The sequence below is a fragment of the Pelecanus crispus genome, chromosome 2, assembly GCF_030463565.1.
Source record: "Pelecanus crispus isolate bPelCri1 chromosome 2, bPelCri1.pri, whole genome shotgun sequence".
Lineage (NCBI taxonomy): Eukaryota > Metazoa > Chordata > Aves > Pelecaniformes > Pelecanidae > Pelecanus > Pelecanus crispus.
The window spans coordinates 166,931,414-166,949,041 of NC_134644.1; the positions used below are offsets into that span (position 1 = coordinate 166,931,414).

At 43.9% G+C, this 17,628-nt stretch overlaps 1 protein-coding gene across 1 annotated transcript in view; it reads left to right on the forward strand.

Moving 5' to 3' along the window:
• Positions 1-7,338, forward strand: part of CCN4 (cellular communication network factor 4) — a 70,912-nt gene extending 63,574 nt beyond the window's left edge. Inside the window, exons 3-6 of the mRNA XM_075705085.1 lie at positions 198-477; positions 4,257-4,514; positions 6,321-6,514; positions 7,039-7,338. Of these exons, the coding sequence (XP_075561200.1) occupies positions 198-477; positions 4,257-4,514; positions 6,321-6,514; positions 7,039-7,338 (1,032 nt within the window). The remainder of the gene's footprint in view (positions 1-197; positions 478-4,256; positions 4,515-6,320; positions 6,515-7,038) is intronic.
• The last annotated feature ends 10,290 nt before the right edge of the window (positions 7,339-17,628 follow it).

Here is a 17,628-nt window from a genome sequence, read left to right on the forward strand (position 1 = left end):
TTTGCCCTCAGCTGGTATCTGAAGGCATTTACAAGAAAGCAGTGACCACTCCCTTTCCACGTCTCTTTGACATTAATTCTTTGGTTTCCTTGCAGTCTCTTTAGACCTGAGGGGATTTTTATTGAGGACTAATCTCCACAGGGTTCGCAGCCCCCTTTTCTCTGGATGCTCTCCCAGCTGTGTTTCTTTGTTTGTAGGCCATTGCCCAGCCCTCCACCACCATGACCCCCACCGTCCCTGCCACGACAGAGGCCTACACGCGGACTCAGTACTGTAAGTGGCCATGCGAGTGTCCGAAGTCCCCGCCTCGGTGCTCGGTAGGTGTCAGCCTGGTCACAGATGGCTGCGACTGCTGCAAGACGTGTGCCAAACAGCGTGGAGAAAGTTGCACTGAGGCCGACACCTGTGATTTCCACAGGGGCTTGTACTGTGACTACAGTGGAGACAGACCTAGGTACGAAATAGGAGTATGTGCACGTAAGTGATGTACATATATTTTTGACTTAGATATACATTGGCAGCTCCCCTTGGTTTGAGCAGTGGCTGAAATCGATCTCATTAGATACCTGACTGTATGCTCATCAACTCTTCCATTCATCACCTTCCATTTCCTCATAGCTGTCTTCATTCTCAGGGCAGCTGGCTGGATGAGAAATGATCTCTGAATTCTTGCTCTTTGAGCTGGCTGCACCCAGGAGCAAGGAGCAACCAGCATTTGAAGGTCTTCAGATTTGAAAGTAGATGATTCTGTATTCCCTGTAACAGAAGGAGGTGCTGTAATGAGTTGGGAATGAAGGAAAAATAGATATGCAGCTGGCTTTAAAGACCAGTAATACGGGCATCTACATGAAAACCATGACATTAAGGAGACACTTTTGGCTTATTCCCAATAGTGGATCCCTAGGAAGGATAGCACGTGGTATCCTGTCAAGAGGGTCAGGGATGAATCATCACCTAGCAAAGTTTCTTGGTGACAAACTGAGGTCTAAGCCTTAATCTTACAATGGTTTCAGTCACGTTAGCTGCCATGAAGCAGAAGGATTTCATCCTGCCTGTCATAACAAACTCTTGGTGGGATAATTCATGTGACTGGAATGTTTTTATTCAAGAAGAAGAGGAAAAAGAAATGAGGTAGTGTTTTGTGTGTCAAGGTTATAGTCACTTGTTCTGAGATCCAGAGCATGGGGGGAATCTGATCTGCTCATAAAAGATCATAAATGATTGAAAATCATTACTCTGGGAATGACTAAAAAGGAAAGAATCATGAGTAAAAACTCACAGATAGCTGATCAGAAAGGATGTTGACTGTTTAGCAAGTTATTAGAACATATTGGTTATGGCTTTAGACTCATAAACAGGAAAAAAAACATTTAGAGGGAGGGTCTTCTAGGCTGGAATATAACCATGAATGAGGTAGTAATAAAAAATGTAAAGGTGGAAGGAAACCTGAAGGAGAGCTGATTGCGAGCTGAATAGATAGAAAAGATTGCAAAGAGTGGGCTTCAATAAACTTAGAAAAACAGCAGAAGTTTCACAAAGGGCACACCTGAGGAGTAAAGAGGTTCAGGGTAGCTGGGGTAGCTGGCAGTTTCTCACAGAAATTATTCTAGGGGTTGCTGTTCCTTAGCAGAAGCAGCATGTGAAGTGTAGTAAGAAATGAACTTGGCTTTGCATTAGCTCAGCCACAAAAAACAAGCATGCAGAAAGTGCAGTCTAACCAGATTTTTGTAGGATATGGGCAAAATAACAACAAGAAGGTATGTGCAAGGAGCCTTAAGCTTACACAGTGATTTTCAAGATTAGAAAAGATCCACTGCTAAGAAAATGGGATATGAGACCATTCAAATGTATTGTCTGGAGTGTGTGTGAAGCGTTCATGGGAGGGCTGTAAGAACAGGTTAGACAAACATCTGTCAAGAATGACATCATTACAGCTGGTCCTGCACTGGGAGAGGAAAACAATGTAGATGTTGTCTCAAAGCTACCTCAGCCTTCCTCGGTCTCTTTAAAGACCTTCATGTTGCTTCACATTTATTTATTTAAATGCTTGCTTCCTTAGTTGAATTTTTTTTTGTTTTGTAGCCCTCCCACACATCACAGGCATTCAGTATGCCTGTGGCAACAGCACTGTGATGCAGGAAGATGGATCCCCAGCTTCCCCTGTGAGGTCTGGAAGGATTCCCAATCCAGTGCACTTGCACATGCCTACTGCCATGAGGATATATCCCCTATTATGTGACATTCATGGCTATATAGTGAGGGGCATTGTGGCGTGCACATCTGAGGGACATGAGAAGTAGGACTTTCCGTGGTAAGGAAGTGAAGTGGTTTGTCTCTGGCTGCCATAGAAATCTGTGGTCTTCTCCTTGCTTTCAGCATCAAGGTAGATGCACACGACAGGACCTGCTGACATGTTCTTTCTTGTGCACTGGGTTATATATTGGCTGCATCACTCCACTCTGAGTACACGAGCTATTGCCCTGACTGCAGGGTGAGTGAAGGCAAGAATGGGACTCCTGTGCTGGGTGTTGGGGACTAACTGCTGTGAGGAACTTGGTTTGCAGCTGCATGCGAAAAGCTAGGTCTAGAGAGTCCAGTGTGTGCAGGACTACAGAAATAATATAATTTGTGGAAAATAAAGATCCTGAAAGAGCTAGGAACTGGTGTTGGGGAAGGGAATGGGGTGAAACTGTGGGAAATTCAGGCTGTATCTGGACTGGTGTGCTGAGGTGTGTCCCAGGATCTGGTCACCCAGACATCAGATAGGAGCTTGCTGGGAGTCACTACAGCTCTCCTTTTGTTGTTGGCTTTTCTCCACACCAAAGCAGGGACAGCAGGGTGCTGAGCACGTGCCCAGGTGGGGAGGCAGGCATTGTGCACGTGGGGCCAAGAACTGCGAAGTGCTCCCAAACCGCCTGACTTAGATGCAGATTCAGCACGGTTCTGCACGAAGGCATGCAACAGCCCCTTTGTCTATATTCGAGGATGTTGTCATGATGAATCTCTCGATGTATGAGACCTGCAGGACGCTGAATTAACAGAGTCCAGGAGAGACATGCTGGTAGCAAATCTTCAAGAAATACAGCATTTTCTTAAACAGTCATAATCTGTGTGCACACCTAGAAGCTTAGCTGAATCATCGTCTCCGGCTCCAGCGCTGAGTGATGTCTCTGCAATACAGAGGCTGAAGCATTATCAAAATCAGAACTGAGCACAAACTGGAGATCTGGATCTGTGCTTCAAATTCCAACAAGCCTCATTTTTTTTGTGCAGAAGAAGGGATTTGTGTTTCATGTTTTCATTCAGTCCATTCCAAAAATAGGAAGCCTTTGCAGAATTTTAATCCAGCATTTCAGTTTGTGTTGGCCCTGAAGCAGCCACATTGCAGCTCCATTTCCAACCGGATTTAAAACTTGAGCAACCTGATCTGTGTGTGTGCACTGCCTCCATGTGACCAAACAAGAAACTGAAGTTTGAATTTTCCATTAGAAGATTTTTGCCACTGGTTCCAAATAACTATCCATAACTTTGAAACAAAAAAGTTGTGACTTTATACAACTTGTGTCTTATTTCCTGAATCAGGGTGATTCCTGTTCATGGGCAATCAAAAAGCTTGATTTTTTTGTAATTTTATTTAAAAATATACATCAAACACTAATTTTCATGGCTTTATAATGTGTTATTTCATTTTCCAAGAAAACTGTTCTGTGATAAACTGAGTAGGATCTAGTTGCCTAAATACAGGAATCCAGGGCCATTTTAGGTGCTCCTTTGCTACCTTGGCTGTCCTTCTCCTTCTGCTTCAGACGGGTACAGGTGTTGTGAAGAGCTGTGTCATGTTTGCAGCTCCATGTAGTCCTATCATATCTCCCTGAAAGCCTCAAATTTCACTCAATATCTGTTTTAATTACTTTGATTGCTCCTACTGCAAATAACTTTTACCAGCATGCCATGAAATGATTTTTTAAGTGAGCATTTGTGGATAAAACTTGTTTTATTTTCTAAATTCTTTTTTCCATGAAGCATTAAAAGATTCATTTTTTGCTGTGATTCAGAATGAAAACAGTTTCCTGGACGGTGTGACCACATTTGGCTCAGCATCACATTGAATACATCACCCTGCAGCACAGCCGTGTCTCCGCATTGGCCCCGTTAGCCCAGGGAGCAGCTTGGTAAAAAACACATCAACACTGTTTGTTGCCAGCATTATTTTAATGGTGCTCTGTGTGTCTTTCTCTCTTTTTCTTTCCTTTCAGAGATTGTCGGTGTAGGATGTGTTGTCAACGGAGTCAGATATAACAATGGGGACACATTTCAGCCCAACTGTAAATACAACTGCACTTGCATTAATGGGGCTGTGGGCTGTATTCCCATGTGCACAAACTCACGCCCTCCCCTTGTCTGGTGCCCAAACCCAAAGCTGATTAAGATGGCAGGGAAGTGCTGTGAGCAGTGGGTTTGTGATGACTCCAAGAAAATCAGGAAGACATCTCCACGCCACATCTCCTCTGCAGGTATGGTGGGAGTGACATGGACCTCTCCTTCATCATCAAGGAACTGAAGTCAGAGTCTGTTCAACCAAAGCATCAGCTTGTACTGCTAGACCTGGCAGGCGTCTCGTCTTTGTGTGAACAAGGCACAGAGGCTCCTATACAGCGTGTAGTGAAGGACAGGACATGCAAACACCAGTGGTGTGCTTGAACTCTTTAGCAGCAATATGGGATTCATCAAACATGCTTGTGTGACAAAGCCCCCTTTGAAGCACACATCTGCTGGCACTTTAAAGATGTCGCATGTCCTTTTTACTTCACCATTTCTTTTTTTCAGTCTGGGCCCTCTGGAAAACAGAATGGGCTCAGTTTAATTTGGGACTGAGGCTTTCTGTCTGGGTTATATTGCTTTAGTGGTATGATTTTAAACCCCCTGTATCTTAGTAATCCCAAACTTAATTAACACATTGAAACAGTTATTGTGGTGGAAGTTTCACTGCCAATTGGGCTAAATTGTCTTTGTGTTAGTATAGCTTTTTAGCAATTCTGGACTGATGACATTCTTGAACTACCTATTTTATGTATCATGTAAGTTATCTTCTTGCCTCACACTCACATTCATAGTGGGGATCGCATAGCCCACTGCACTCAGGTGGCACCATTTCCCTCAAACATGGTCCCAAATTCTTAAGATGGGTTCACCTTGCCATATGTCTTAAATTTATCTTCATAACACCCTGTGATGCAATGTAGTGACATTAGCCACATTAGCCCCATCTTACAGACTATCTCACAAAAGCAGAGCTCAAGAAGACATAGGATGCTTGTTGTAAACACAGTTTTTGGTTCCTTGATGGTAAGGGTTTTTTTCCCAATCCTTGGTCTGAATTTCTGTTGCACAAAACAAAGCCTTGGTCTCCATTTTGTACATTAAAAACACTAGAGGTTAGCCCTCACTTCTGTCCCTGGTAGCTTTGAACTCTGAGATACGTCCAAATTCAAAACATGGACTACGGAAATTGGCCTTATGTCTTCATGGCCTGTGTCCCAAAAAGGGCATAACACAGCTTTCATTGCCTGACTTTTTCTCTTATAAGTAGAAGTCTTACAGAAGTGAGACTAGCATTTATTACATTTAATATAATAATTAATATAATAATAAATATAATAGTGAGCAAGGTCAATGTAGCAGAGTTTATATCAGAGTTTTGCCTGTGGGCTGTACTGTGAGTTGCAGACTAGTGGGGACTTTGGCCAAGGCTGTGAACGAACCTGAACTGGGGTTGTTGGCTGCTTTCAAAACAGATCCCACCCCTTCTTCAAGTGGCTGCCGAGCTCCCTGAGAGCTATTCAAGCTGCTCTTCCTCCCAGTGAAAAGCAGTGGCTGCTTCCCAAGCCTCTCGGCCATCCAGCAAAGACTGTCAACCACTTTCTGCTACAGGCAATCAATTGAACGGGCTCAGAAATAAACATTCACGGTGAGATCAGATCTCATCCCTTTTCTGCACCGGCTGGCACAGGCTTCTGTAATTAAGTGTTTGTATTGTGGCAGCACCTGGGGGTCCCAGACAAGGACCCCCTTGTGCAAGGCTGTGAAGGGAAATAAAGAAATGAACCCTGGCCCTGAGTGCTCGCAGCACTGGAGGGTCTGACACAAGTAGGTCAGCGGCAAAGGGGGTGGGATGAGGAGGTTCGCAGGGATGTTGAGCCATTCTGTTGTGATTTAATTATTCAGGTTAGTGTCCTGAATGTGTAATGAGCTGGGGAGAGGGTGTTTAATATGGAAAGCTGCCCCGGCTGAATAATGTGGGGTTAATCTGTTCTCTGCAGCGTATGAGGGAGAGGATGAAGCCTGGCAGAAGAACTGCATCGTTCACACCTCATCCTGGAGTCCCTGCTCAAAGACCTGTGGGCTGGGCATCTCCACCAGGATTTCCAATGACAATGACCAGTGCCGGCTTGGGAAGGAAAGCCGCCTGTGCAACATGCGGCCCTGTGAGGTGGATATAACCAAGCACATTAAGGTGGGGACTGTTTCTCCACGTGCTCCTTGAGCTTTGCCTGGACGTAGGGTCAGCCTTTCTTTGGCAGCATTCAGGCCTCTGAGGGCTGCACTTCTGATCTTGGAGGCTGTCAGAGGGTACATGTGGACTCACTGTGCTGCAGAGAGGTCAAAAATGTGTGCTTCCTGGGCTTCCACACTCTGGTATGAAAACCTTCCCCTAAGAGCTTCAATTACAGCCAAAAGGTCCTTGAAAGGAAAGGCAAGCCAAGTCCTTTGTACTCACTGCTGGCTCAGACAGACCTGTGACTCGGTGAAAAAGCGATGGTGCACTGCTGTTATGGCTATGAACTCTATTTTGCAAGTATCTTACCTGCAGCTTCTCACTTCGTATGTCTAAACATGTAAATGTGTCACACCCTCCAGACCACGTCTGTAAAATGCTTCCTAACAGCTTCAAAATCCTTTAAATAGATTGTTTGCATGTCCTACCTGTGTCAGTAATTAATATTGACCTGTCTCTTTTTCTGTTCTTCTCTGATTTAGCCTGGAAAGAAGTGCTTGGCTGTCTACAGGGCCAATGAACCAACGAACTACACCATCTCAGGATGTGTGAGCAAAACTCCATATAGACCCAAATATTGTGGCGTCTGCACAGACAGCAGGTGCTGCACACCCTACAAGTCCAAGACTATTGAAGTGAGATTTGAGTGCCCAGATGGAACTGAGTTTTCCTGGAAAATCATGTGGATCAATGCTTGTTTTTGCAACCTGAACTGCAAGAACCCCAATGACATCTTTGCCGACTTGGCTCATTACCACGATTACTCTGAGATCGCTAATTAAATTGGCCGAATGCTGGAATTGACCCACTGCTCTGATTTTACAGAGGTTTTAAAATAAAAGGAGAATCTTTCATCCACTGCCAATGTACAATTTGTTTTTTCCTGAGTTAGGATGTTAAATCTCCTTATTTTGCCACACTGGTTTTGGAGAGGCCTTGGACAAGCAGGGTTTTCAACTCTAATAGACCTCCAACCGTTAAAAACAGCCAGAAAGTCCTCTGTACACAGATTTCAGGACTTAAATGACAGTCCTGTTGGCACTACCATTTATTAGGCCAGCAGTTTAATTGCCCAAAGGAAAGAAACAGTACGCTAGTATGACAGCAAAAGTATGTCTGTCAGTAGCTTAGACATGAGCTTCAGATGTCGATACTGTCATTTCTTAAATGATGTGGTCTAAGCTGGAAAATGAGCATTGGCCTATGTATTTTATTTTCAACATTAGACTTCAGTCTTTGATGCTGGTGACCCTTGGGACTAGACTCAGGTCTCTGTCACACTGAGATGAGTCCTAGAAACTCCCCCTCTGTTGTTCTCAGTCAGATCCCACCCCATGGTGAAATTAATGGGAAGAACTAAGGGTTTGTCTTGAAATCTCTGTTTAAGGAGCAGTAACACCTAGTAGTGAGGAAGGGAGTATAGCCAGGTGTCATCTATGCTTGTAACCTAACAGGGTCAGGGCACAGGCTTCACCACCAGATAATGACCCTTTGGTTTTATTACATGGTGATGAGCTTATAGAATCATAGAATCGTTTAGGTTGAGAAAGACCTGTAAGGCACCTTGGGGCATGGTTTAGTAGGCATGGTGGTGTTGGGTTGATGGTTGGACTGATGATCTTGGAGGTCCTTTCCAACCTTAATAATTCCTAGTTTTACTTTCATTAAAAAATAATCCAGCCACCTAGCCAGGAAACATGAAATTATTACTCTACCCTTAACTAGTTTAGTGGTGGACTTGGTAGTGTTAGGTTAATGGTTGGACTGGATGATCTTAAAGGTCTTTTCCAACCTGAATGATTCTATGATTCTATGATCTAAGGAGTACCTGTCTCACTGCACTAGGCTGGGTCAAAGACCTGTGTCTTGCTCTCCTTGGACTCACCTCGATCTCTTGGAGTATCTTCCACCGGGGACACATTCACAGTTTCTCTGCCAGCTCTGATCTTGAGCAGCCTGAATGCTCTGAATCGAAAATGGCCACCCCAGAGCTCATATTTTCCAAATAGATCCTCTTGTCCATGGATTACGCATTGCTCTTATCTTAGCTCTGCAGAGATGAACGACAAAATGTAGAGTCAAATGAGACATGAAGGACAATACCTCCTGTGCCCATTTATTCACATAGAAATGGTGTGGTCTGTGCCTGGGGACCGCCACCTCCTCCTCCCCCATGGTGTTACCAGCACACAGGTCCTGCTTCCCACTGCCACCTTGCCAGTGACACATACCTTTGTTTTACATGGCTGGGGTAGAGGAAAGGAGACCTGCTAAATGAGAAAACATTTGTTAGGCTTCCCATCAGCTCTGTGGATAAATGGATGCAAAAGGAGAGGACAAGCTTGGTATAGCTTCTGGCACATCAGTCACAACTGGGCTGCTGCTTAGAGTAAACATCAATGAAAACATTTTCTGCAGAAGTGGTTTCACATGCAGTGTCAGCTAAGAGAAGAAAAAACTGTCATTACCTTTCCAGGCAATACATTTATCATCACTGAAGGATGATGGAGCCATTTTTTTCTTCAATACATTGTTAGTACAGCACCCATGCACCATGGCACATTCGCTGTTGCTTCACTTGGGAGAGTAGAAATGTGTTTCTGCATGGGGAACTATAGTATCTGCTTCCAAAAAAACCCTAGTGGCACAGCAGAACTGCTGAGTGACACATGGTCTGGAGATTGGACCAGGACAGGGCTGAACTTCAGATGATGCAACTGTTTTAAATCAGTCACTTATTTTGCTTTAGTTTCAGTTGGCGAGTTGTCTGTCTTCATCTTTATAAGCCAGAGGAAGCTAGATTAGTTCCCAGGAGACATAAATCTTTCTGGCTATGATAAATTTTCTTGTGAGCAGGCTGAAAATAATGCAATCCCCATGTAAAAAAAATCTAGGAGAAATGCTGTGTATCTTCAAGAGCTGTTAACTTCAATAGTATCTTTGTTTGTATACAAGGATTTGGCCCATAAATTTTTCATAGAGCTAGGTCATTCCTTAATTCAAAGCTTTTACTATTTCTTTTTTGAAGCTTCCCTGAAATTTGCAGTGGCAGAAAAGAAGTATGGTCCCTGTCTGCATGTTCCAGTGCAGGTGCAAAGCCCCTCTCATTTTTATTTCTCTGGTGATAAGGAACCTGAGGACACCAGCACTTTGCAAGATTCAGCCTCATGAGTGCCTTTAGCCTGGATGATGTGACAGGAGAGGTCAGTTCTGACCTATTCACCTCAACCCAAATGGGAGCTCAGCACTTGCAAGACTGAGAATGTGAAATTTTGACCTCCATCACTTGGTAAAAAAATACTATGGGGACATAAGAAAAAGAGGCCTTAGCCAAGAAGTTGACAAAGATTTTCCAAAAGGGAAAATGGTTTGTATTGAGGCACTTGGTAGGGAAGCCATCCTAGGACTGCTTTCTCAATAAGTTCCCTTAAGTATGACTTGGAATCCTGTGTTCTAGTTCTGGCCCATCTTAAAATACCATCTATATATGTGTGTATACACACACACACATATCTATGTATATATCTATACATATGCATATGTACATATGTTTATATGCACATATAGAAAATATTATGTGCATGCATTTATATAATATTGTACATAATATTATATACAAAAACATGTATGAACATGTCAATGAATATATATGTTTATATTTGCATATACATATTCCTATGGTGCAGTCTGTGGTGCATAAAATAGAGTGCATATATAATGTGTGTTTGTATGTATAATCAGTCTTTCTCTGTCTTACATGTACATATAAGGAAACAAGAAAACAGGATCAAAAGACATACCCAAAACTATGGCACTTAATAGGCTTGCTTTGCTTTGCAATTAGCTAACGCTGTAACCACTGTAATCAAATGCTGCCGTGGCTGAAACACACAGCTTTCATTGTGAGGTAAAAGAAGCTATTGTAAGCTAATGCATGACCGGCAGCTCCAGTGCGTGTTGCTTTTTAGTGAAGTGAATGCCTGGAAACCACAGATCTAGCCCAGTGCACCCAAGATGTTTCTGTTTCTAGCCTGGTTTCCTAAGGGAAGAAGGCATATGCAAACATGCTGTCCATTTGTTTGTCTGTCACTCGGTGCCTTTATGGGAAATGTCAAAGTAAGCAGAAGAGTAAAGATCTCAGAAACATTGTGATTCCTGAAATAAAAAATGAAATAAAATAGCAGGACAGGGGAGAGGCCCACCACATTGCTCCTACCAAGCCCACACACATCTGCCATGCAGCCAACACGTCTGCAGCGTGGACCAACCACAACATCAGCATTAAGGGATTTTGAACAGATGCACCAGTTCAAAACAAGCAGCAATGGAGGAGGGAGAGCTGAAGGCATCCCAGATGTGGAATAGTGGTTATTACACTGCTGTAAAGGAGTTTCTGGGGACATTGGACACAAAGCCATAGCAAACCAAGCCTCATTAGCTCTGCTGCTTGCGCAACTGCTTGTCTGCCTGGTGACACTGAAAGGGGAAGAGCAACACTTGAAGCCAGTGAACTTGACTTGCAGTTTGTGTTGCATTAGAGATCCTCTGTTTTAACGGATGTTTACAAGAAGATTAGCCGTAGGACTAAGGCAATGGACTAGCCTTTAGATTCGGTCCCCTGGCTCCCTGTGCACTTGGGCAAATCACGCACCTTGACAAAAATACTTTTGTCGTTACTGTTTCAATACATTAAGGACCTAGGTACTCAAAGGCTTTCATGGATCCTACCCTTTGCTTCACTTTTCCTCAGTGCTTCAGAGCCAGAACAACAAAGCCCTACTGTTCATTGCCTCTGTTGAGAGTGGAAACTCCTCAAGCAGTATGATGCTCACTGTACATTTTTACAGCGCCTCGTACAATGGGCCCAGGTCTCTGCTGGGACCTGAAAGTGGTGCCATCATCGTAGAAACCAACAATAATACCATTGAGGAGACACCAGGCTCTGAGCTGATGCTAGACCCCTTTGCTGCAGCGATCCAGGGAAAGGCTTGAGAAAGGATGGGAGTGACAATTTTGCAATCCAGGCTAAGCTGAGACAGTTTGACACACACCCTGCTCACGCAAATCATCCTGTTGGTCTTGTAGTCTGGGACAAGGATGGAGGATGGCATTTTGAGGGTCAGCTGATGCTGATATGAATGGCAGGCTCCATCCAGCTCCAGTGGCCACAGCCATTAGCCTTCCATAGGGGCTTTACCAGAGTCAGTATGGTGGCTCAAGCTGCCTTGTTTGGGAGCCTCAGAAAGCAGGATAGCCACTCACTGCAGGATGAAAAGAAGCAAGAATGTGACTTATAAAGATGCCTTTACATTGAGTGTTGGCTAGTATTTAAAACACTATTTCAATATGCATGCAACTGGAAACAGGGTGTATTGCAGTTGCTTTATTTTTATAGAATCATAGAATTGTTTAGGTTGGAAAAGACCTTTAAGATCATCCAGTCCAACCATTAACCTACACTACCAAGTCCACTCTAAACAAATCAAGGGGAGACTAGACTAAACCATGTCCCAAAGTGCCACATCTACCCATTTTTTGAACACTTCCAGGGATGGTGACTCCACCACCTCTCTGGGCAGCCTGTTCCAATGCTTGACTACCCTTTCCGTGAAGAAATTTTTCCTAATTTCCAACCTAAACCTCTCCTGGCGCAGCTTGAGCCCATTTCCTCTCGTCCTATCACTAACTACATGGGAGAAGTGTGATGTGCTCACTAGGATTGTGCTGTGTATATGTAATACTTCAGGAAGATCTCAGTATTCAGAAACACTGTATCATCTTGTAAATTAAACCCTGAGATTTTTTTCTCTCCCAGTTTTTTGAAGGAGTTTTAACACAAGCAGTTTATTATACTGATGGAGACAGAGTGCTCTCATTAACCACAGGCACATATTCATACACACACCTTTTCAAACTGTCACTTTCCAGTTTAAACAGTTCTACAGAGTTATTTCTGTAAGCTTCATATGCTGAAATATATGAAAAAATAATGGGAAAGACAGATTGGTTTAGCAGTGTCAGTCTGAGTTACAACAGCTATGTAACATGTATTACTTGTTTGTACAGCATCATAGTGAGGTTTTTTAAGTGGCATGCTGCTGCTATGGTTTAAAGATATTAAATGACCTCATAAGTGGTAAATGATTAATGAATCTATGATTGACACCTCATTTAGAAGCTTAGGCAAGCAAAAGAAGGTGAAATATGTTTGCCAGTGACATTTCTTCTCCTTTTCCAATCTCCTCGCCTGGCCAATGTCCAAGTGTGCATTTGCAATGTGTGACAAAGTCCTGAACTGGAGGACACATAAAAAAAAAAATAAAAAAAAAAAAATAGCCAGCCACGTGGTAAAAAAGGATGCTCTGAGAGCATTTCCTTAAGTGTGAATGTTTTGGTAGCTTGGGAAAGCCAGGTGTTCCCCAACTCACATGTCCTTTTTTGCTGGTCTGTTTCTGGCTCTAGGGTTTGGGTTTTTTTCCCCAGCACTCTTACTGGATTTGGGATAGCCTGTCTGGACTCTTTGAGCAAAGTGGAGTGTATTACTCAACCTGCATAAGCATGTCTTCTTTATCAGCTCTCTTGAGAAGTTGCAGGACTAACCTGTTTGCAACAGCCATCCAGACAGAAATTGTTCAAACAAGAATACTAAAGACATGGGGAAAGGCATTTAAATAAAAGAATCATTATTCCATATCCCTGCATTTACACATCCTCAGACCTAACCCCAGTAAGGATTCTACCGTTTAATTCTAAAAAAACCCACTTGTAGAGTTTTCCCACAAATGAAGTTTGCCTTCCAGCCTGAAGTAGGTTATCTGCCTCAGTAGGAACTTAAACACTTTTGAGTGGCCTCCCGTCCTGCACCATGATGGGTCTTTGTTGGGCTTGCTTATGGCTACTGGGTCATTAGGCAAGAAAGCACCCTCTCTTAAGCCTTCTCCTTCAGTGTGCTTTTTTTTTTTTTTCCTGGGAAGGGAAGTCCTCTGCATTTTTAAGCACATTCCAGCCAACTGTGCCTCTGGCGTTAGCTTTCAGCAAGGGTAGCACATTTCCTTGCTGCCTCTACAAACACCAGAAGTCCCATCTAGCCTCTGCGCCTTCTGCTTGCACATGTGCTACTGATCTTGCATGAAGGGCTTCCTGGCTGCTTTCTCAGCCACTACATTTGGACTAGGCTGGGAAACCCATCATCTCCTAAGTACTTTGCACTTCCAAATAAAGTGCTGATCCTGGGGCAACTGTGCTAGGCTCTACCCCTGTGAGATCTCCTCTTGCTAAGCCTGTGAGAGCAGCTTGGAAGGACTCACCACAGGATCAAAGTTCAACATTGGCAGCTGGTGGTAAAGAACTATGATTTTTTTTTTTATTTGGTTCACTGGTTATCATTAAAAATAAATGAAAAAACATTGCGATCAGGCAATAAATGACAATTTCCTGGCTGGAGAGATGCAAGCGTAGGCCTGAGGTAAGGCAAGGGGAGCTGACTGCATGCATCTCACTGGTGTGCGAGGGGTTGGGTGGCACCCTTGCTCGGGGCAGTCTCCCCACGCCCTACAAGCAGGTTGGCCACGCCCTGTGCCAATGCCAGGTCCACCACATGGGGCGAAAACACAGATCAGCAGCCTCATCTTCCATGCCCATCTTGCTGTGTGCAGAGTGCTGAGCCTTGCAGGGAGCTGCACACACACATGTGTGCACACAAACATCCACACATGCACAGAGCCAAGGGCTGCAAAGTCCAGACTGGTGGCAGCTCTTGCTCTCTTCCTGAGTGTCATTGCTCATGTAGGCTTCATCTGGAGCTGCCCTTGCCCTCCCCAAGTGCAACCACCCAGCAAACAGCCCTTCCCCCCCAGAGCCCACTTTGCGCAATGACCTTGACCTGAATACAATAATCCACTTCAGCCCTAAGCAATTGCAGAGAGTGGCAGGTCACCCAAGGATATTTTTTTTCCTGCTCTGCTGTGGGCCGCAGCTCACTGTGGTGGTGCTGCTTGGGAAGGAAGAGCTGCCTGCTATCCCCTTTGCCAACCCTTGGGCTCTTCTGGAGATGCCCAGCGATGTCTCTATCTAGTGTCTGACATACATCCCACAGCCACCAGTGCCAAAAATAAAATATGTAAGGTAGGGGGCTGCATCTTTAATTACATACGAATAACAACTCTCCTCCAGCCCCCAGGAGGTGCTGGGTGAGGAAACAATCCCCACGCTGGGTTGCAGGGAACAGACATTGAACTGTTTGGCAGTTGCAATCAGAAGCCTTTCCCCACCCCAACGCTGGTCAGCAGCTGTGTTGTTCATAAAATGAATGGAGCCCTTAATGAAGCAATAGATAGAAACAGTGAAAGGCTGTGTCTGTCTGTTACAAAGGGCCGAGGGGGAAGGGTTGATCTCTTAAAATACCCTGACATCCTTTCTCTCAGTTATTCAAACATTAGGCGTAGCAGTGATAAGCTATCAACATAAAGCCTATATTTGGCTCAGTGGAAACACTAAATCCACACATCAAAACAGCTGTTCATACATACAGACTAGGAGAGACTTCCAGTTCCAGTGAATGTGAAATAGTGCAAAATAGTGCAAAAAAAGCAGATGGCATGTGGGAAGGGGGAGGACCAAGTTGCAAGCAGTACTTGCGAGACACTGCTTAATGTGTTGTGTTAGTAGGAACAACAGCCTGTGTTACCGGCACATTGAGGATTGCAAGATACTCTGCCCAAGATGCAAAAACAGACAGGAAGAGGATTCTAGCACTGGAGAGAAAAAATAAGCAGCTTTGCTATAAACTGTTTTCTCTCCAGCTCAGTCTATCACTTGCAACACATGACATTAATCATAAACCCCCAAAACACATCTAGGTTAAAGTTTCCAGCTGTTTAGTCTCTAGAGGCTTTTAAAGAGGAAAGCAGCATCCTTCAACACAAAAGTCCTGCTGTGATGACATGGTATTGGCATATCCTCTCCCTCTCCTCCTCTGCGAGGACAGGGAGGGGGAAAGCCATCTTGAAGTTTAGCCAGACTTTTGTACAGTAGATGTTGAGGCCCAGGCAGAGGTGGAAAGAACTCACATTTCAGCAATGACATCCTTTCTACTAGTGGTTTTAAAGAGCACCACTACAACAAAGATTTGGTTTTGAGATACATTAATGCTATCAGGAAACCTGTTGGTCCCTGAGAGCCCATTCTCCTCTTCTACCCTTTATAACCCCCAAAGCACTGTGGAGGGTGAACTGTTTACTTTCTGGAAACCTCCCATTACCCAATCTGAATTTCCTTTTGCTACAGGAGCTCCTTGTTCCATGGTGGCCATTCATCCTTTGAGAAAAAGGTTAAACCCCACTGCAGGCTAACTGTCTCCAAGAATAATGCAGAACTCAGCATTTGCTAGCTCTAGGAAGGGGGTTTATAAAAATTTCTAATAAATCTGCAAACCACTTGCATCTCTTCAGTTACAGCACAAGTGAAGGATGCCAGTACTGCAGGGAAAAAGGAGTCATAACTCCTCATAAAAGGTAAGACACCACTCCCCTGTACTGTCCTCCAGCTTTTCTGTACAGGTACACACTGTTCCTTGCCAAATAAATACTTTTTGTCACAAAGCTGACATTTATATTGGTCCTAGCAACTCCTTGCTGCTCAGAAGTGCTCGCAGATCCCTTTGTGCTGCTAGAATGCTTGGACGCATTCCTTCCCGTTAAACAAAAATAAACCGCCTAGGCTTGACAGGCACACCATGGTGTCCTTGTGGAAGGAATGATTAGCCAGTCCCAGAAATGCTCAGTGAAGAACACAACTTTGCCCTTCTTTTGTAAGATGAGTTGGCACAGGTTCCTCCCGTTTTCACTGGCAGAAGCTGTGGTTAACCAAATCAAGACCTTTGCTGGTATCAGTCCCATCACAACTGCTGAATCATCACATCTAGCAAGGCCTTGGCTCAGACATGCCAAATATTTGCTTTTGCTTCTTCCTATCACAGCATTTTTTGACATACAGGAGGAAGGAGCAGCCCAAAATAGTTCCAGCAAAGCCACAAATCCACCTAGCCCTGAAAAACTCAGTATGTTAAATCAGTCACTAGGCAAGAGCATCACATCCTCACTAAGGTCCCAATGCAGAAAGCACAGCAGAGCCATTTTGCTGACCAGGCTGTTATTTCCTAACCAGCTCCCATGCTGAACAGCATCAGTGCTCCCAGCCCCCCATAACACACAGAAGGGAGCCTCCAAACCCACAGAGGCATGCTTCCCTGTGAAGGGCAGGTACTGCTCAAGTTACAAAGAGCCCCAATCTTTTAACAGGAAACCACTGAGATAAATAGAAGCTTAAGTTGAAAAAGGACAACTGTACTTCTAAGGACAGAAATAAAACAGTGTTTTAATTATTTCCTGCACCTTTAGATTCTTCTCCCTCTTGTATTTGGGGAATCCTTTTAGAACTTATTTGTGAAGAGTTAATCTTTTCTCTCCTTTTCTGAAGTTAGATTCTGGCAAGAGGTTGAAGAACAACAGCTTTTATAAACTCAAAGTGGCATCTGCAATTTCAGTCAAGGGCCCAAATGCCTCCATGAGGAACATGTTGCACATCAATGGATTTACAAATCAGATTGGGAACAGAAATGATGCAATGAGCATTGCACCAACTCTAGTGAGGAAGTCAGTGTACGGACCACAGATCTATGCACTAGACAGTACTATATCTAGGGAGAAAAACAAAACTTCAAACGGCAAATAAATAGTACTCCATACCAAGCCCTCAATTTTGTTATGCATTTCTTAGAGCAAAATTATCCTTCAGTACTTCAAATAGCCAGTCACACCTAATACTGAAGTGTGTTTTCTTAGTATAAGTAGTAGGCTGGAGTGGGGAGGGGAAAAAAAAAAAAAAAGTGCTGTGAGCACTAAACTAGGGAAGGGCAGAGATATGAGCAAAAGAAAAAAGATTTCATTGATAGAAAGGGGTGACAAGAGTATACTCCCACTGAGAAAGACTACTGTACTCCTGGTAAAACATTAAGACACCAGACATTGCAAAGTTACAAATTTATTTGTTTTGAAATAAATACAAATACTTCA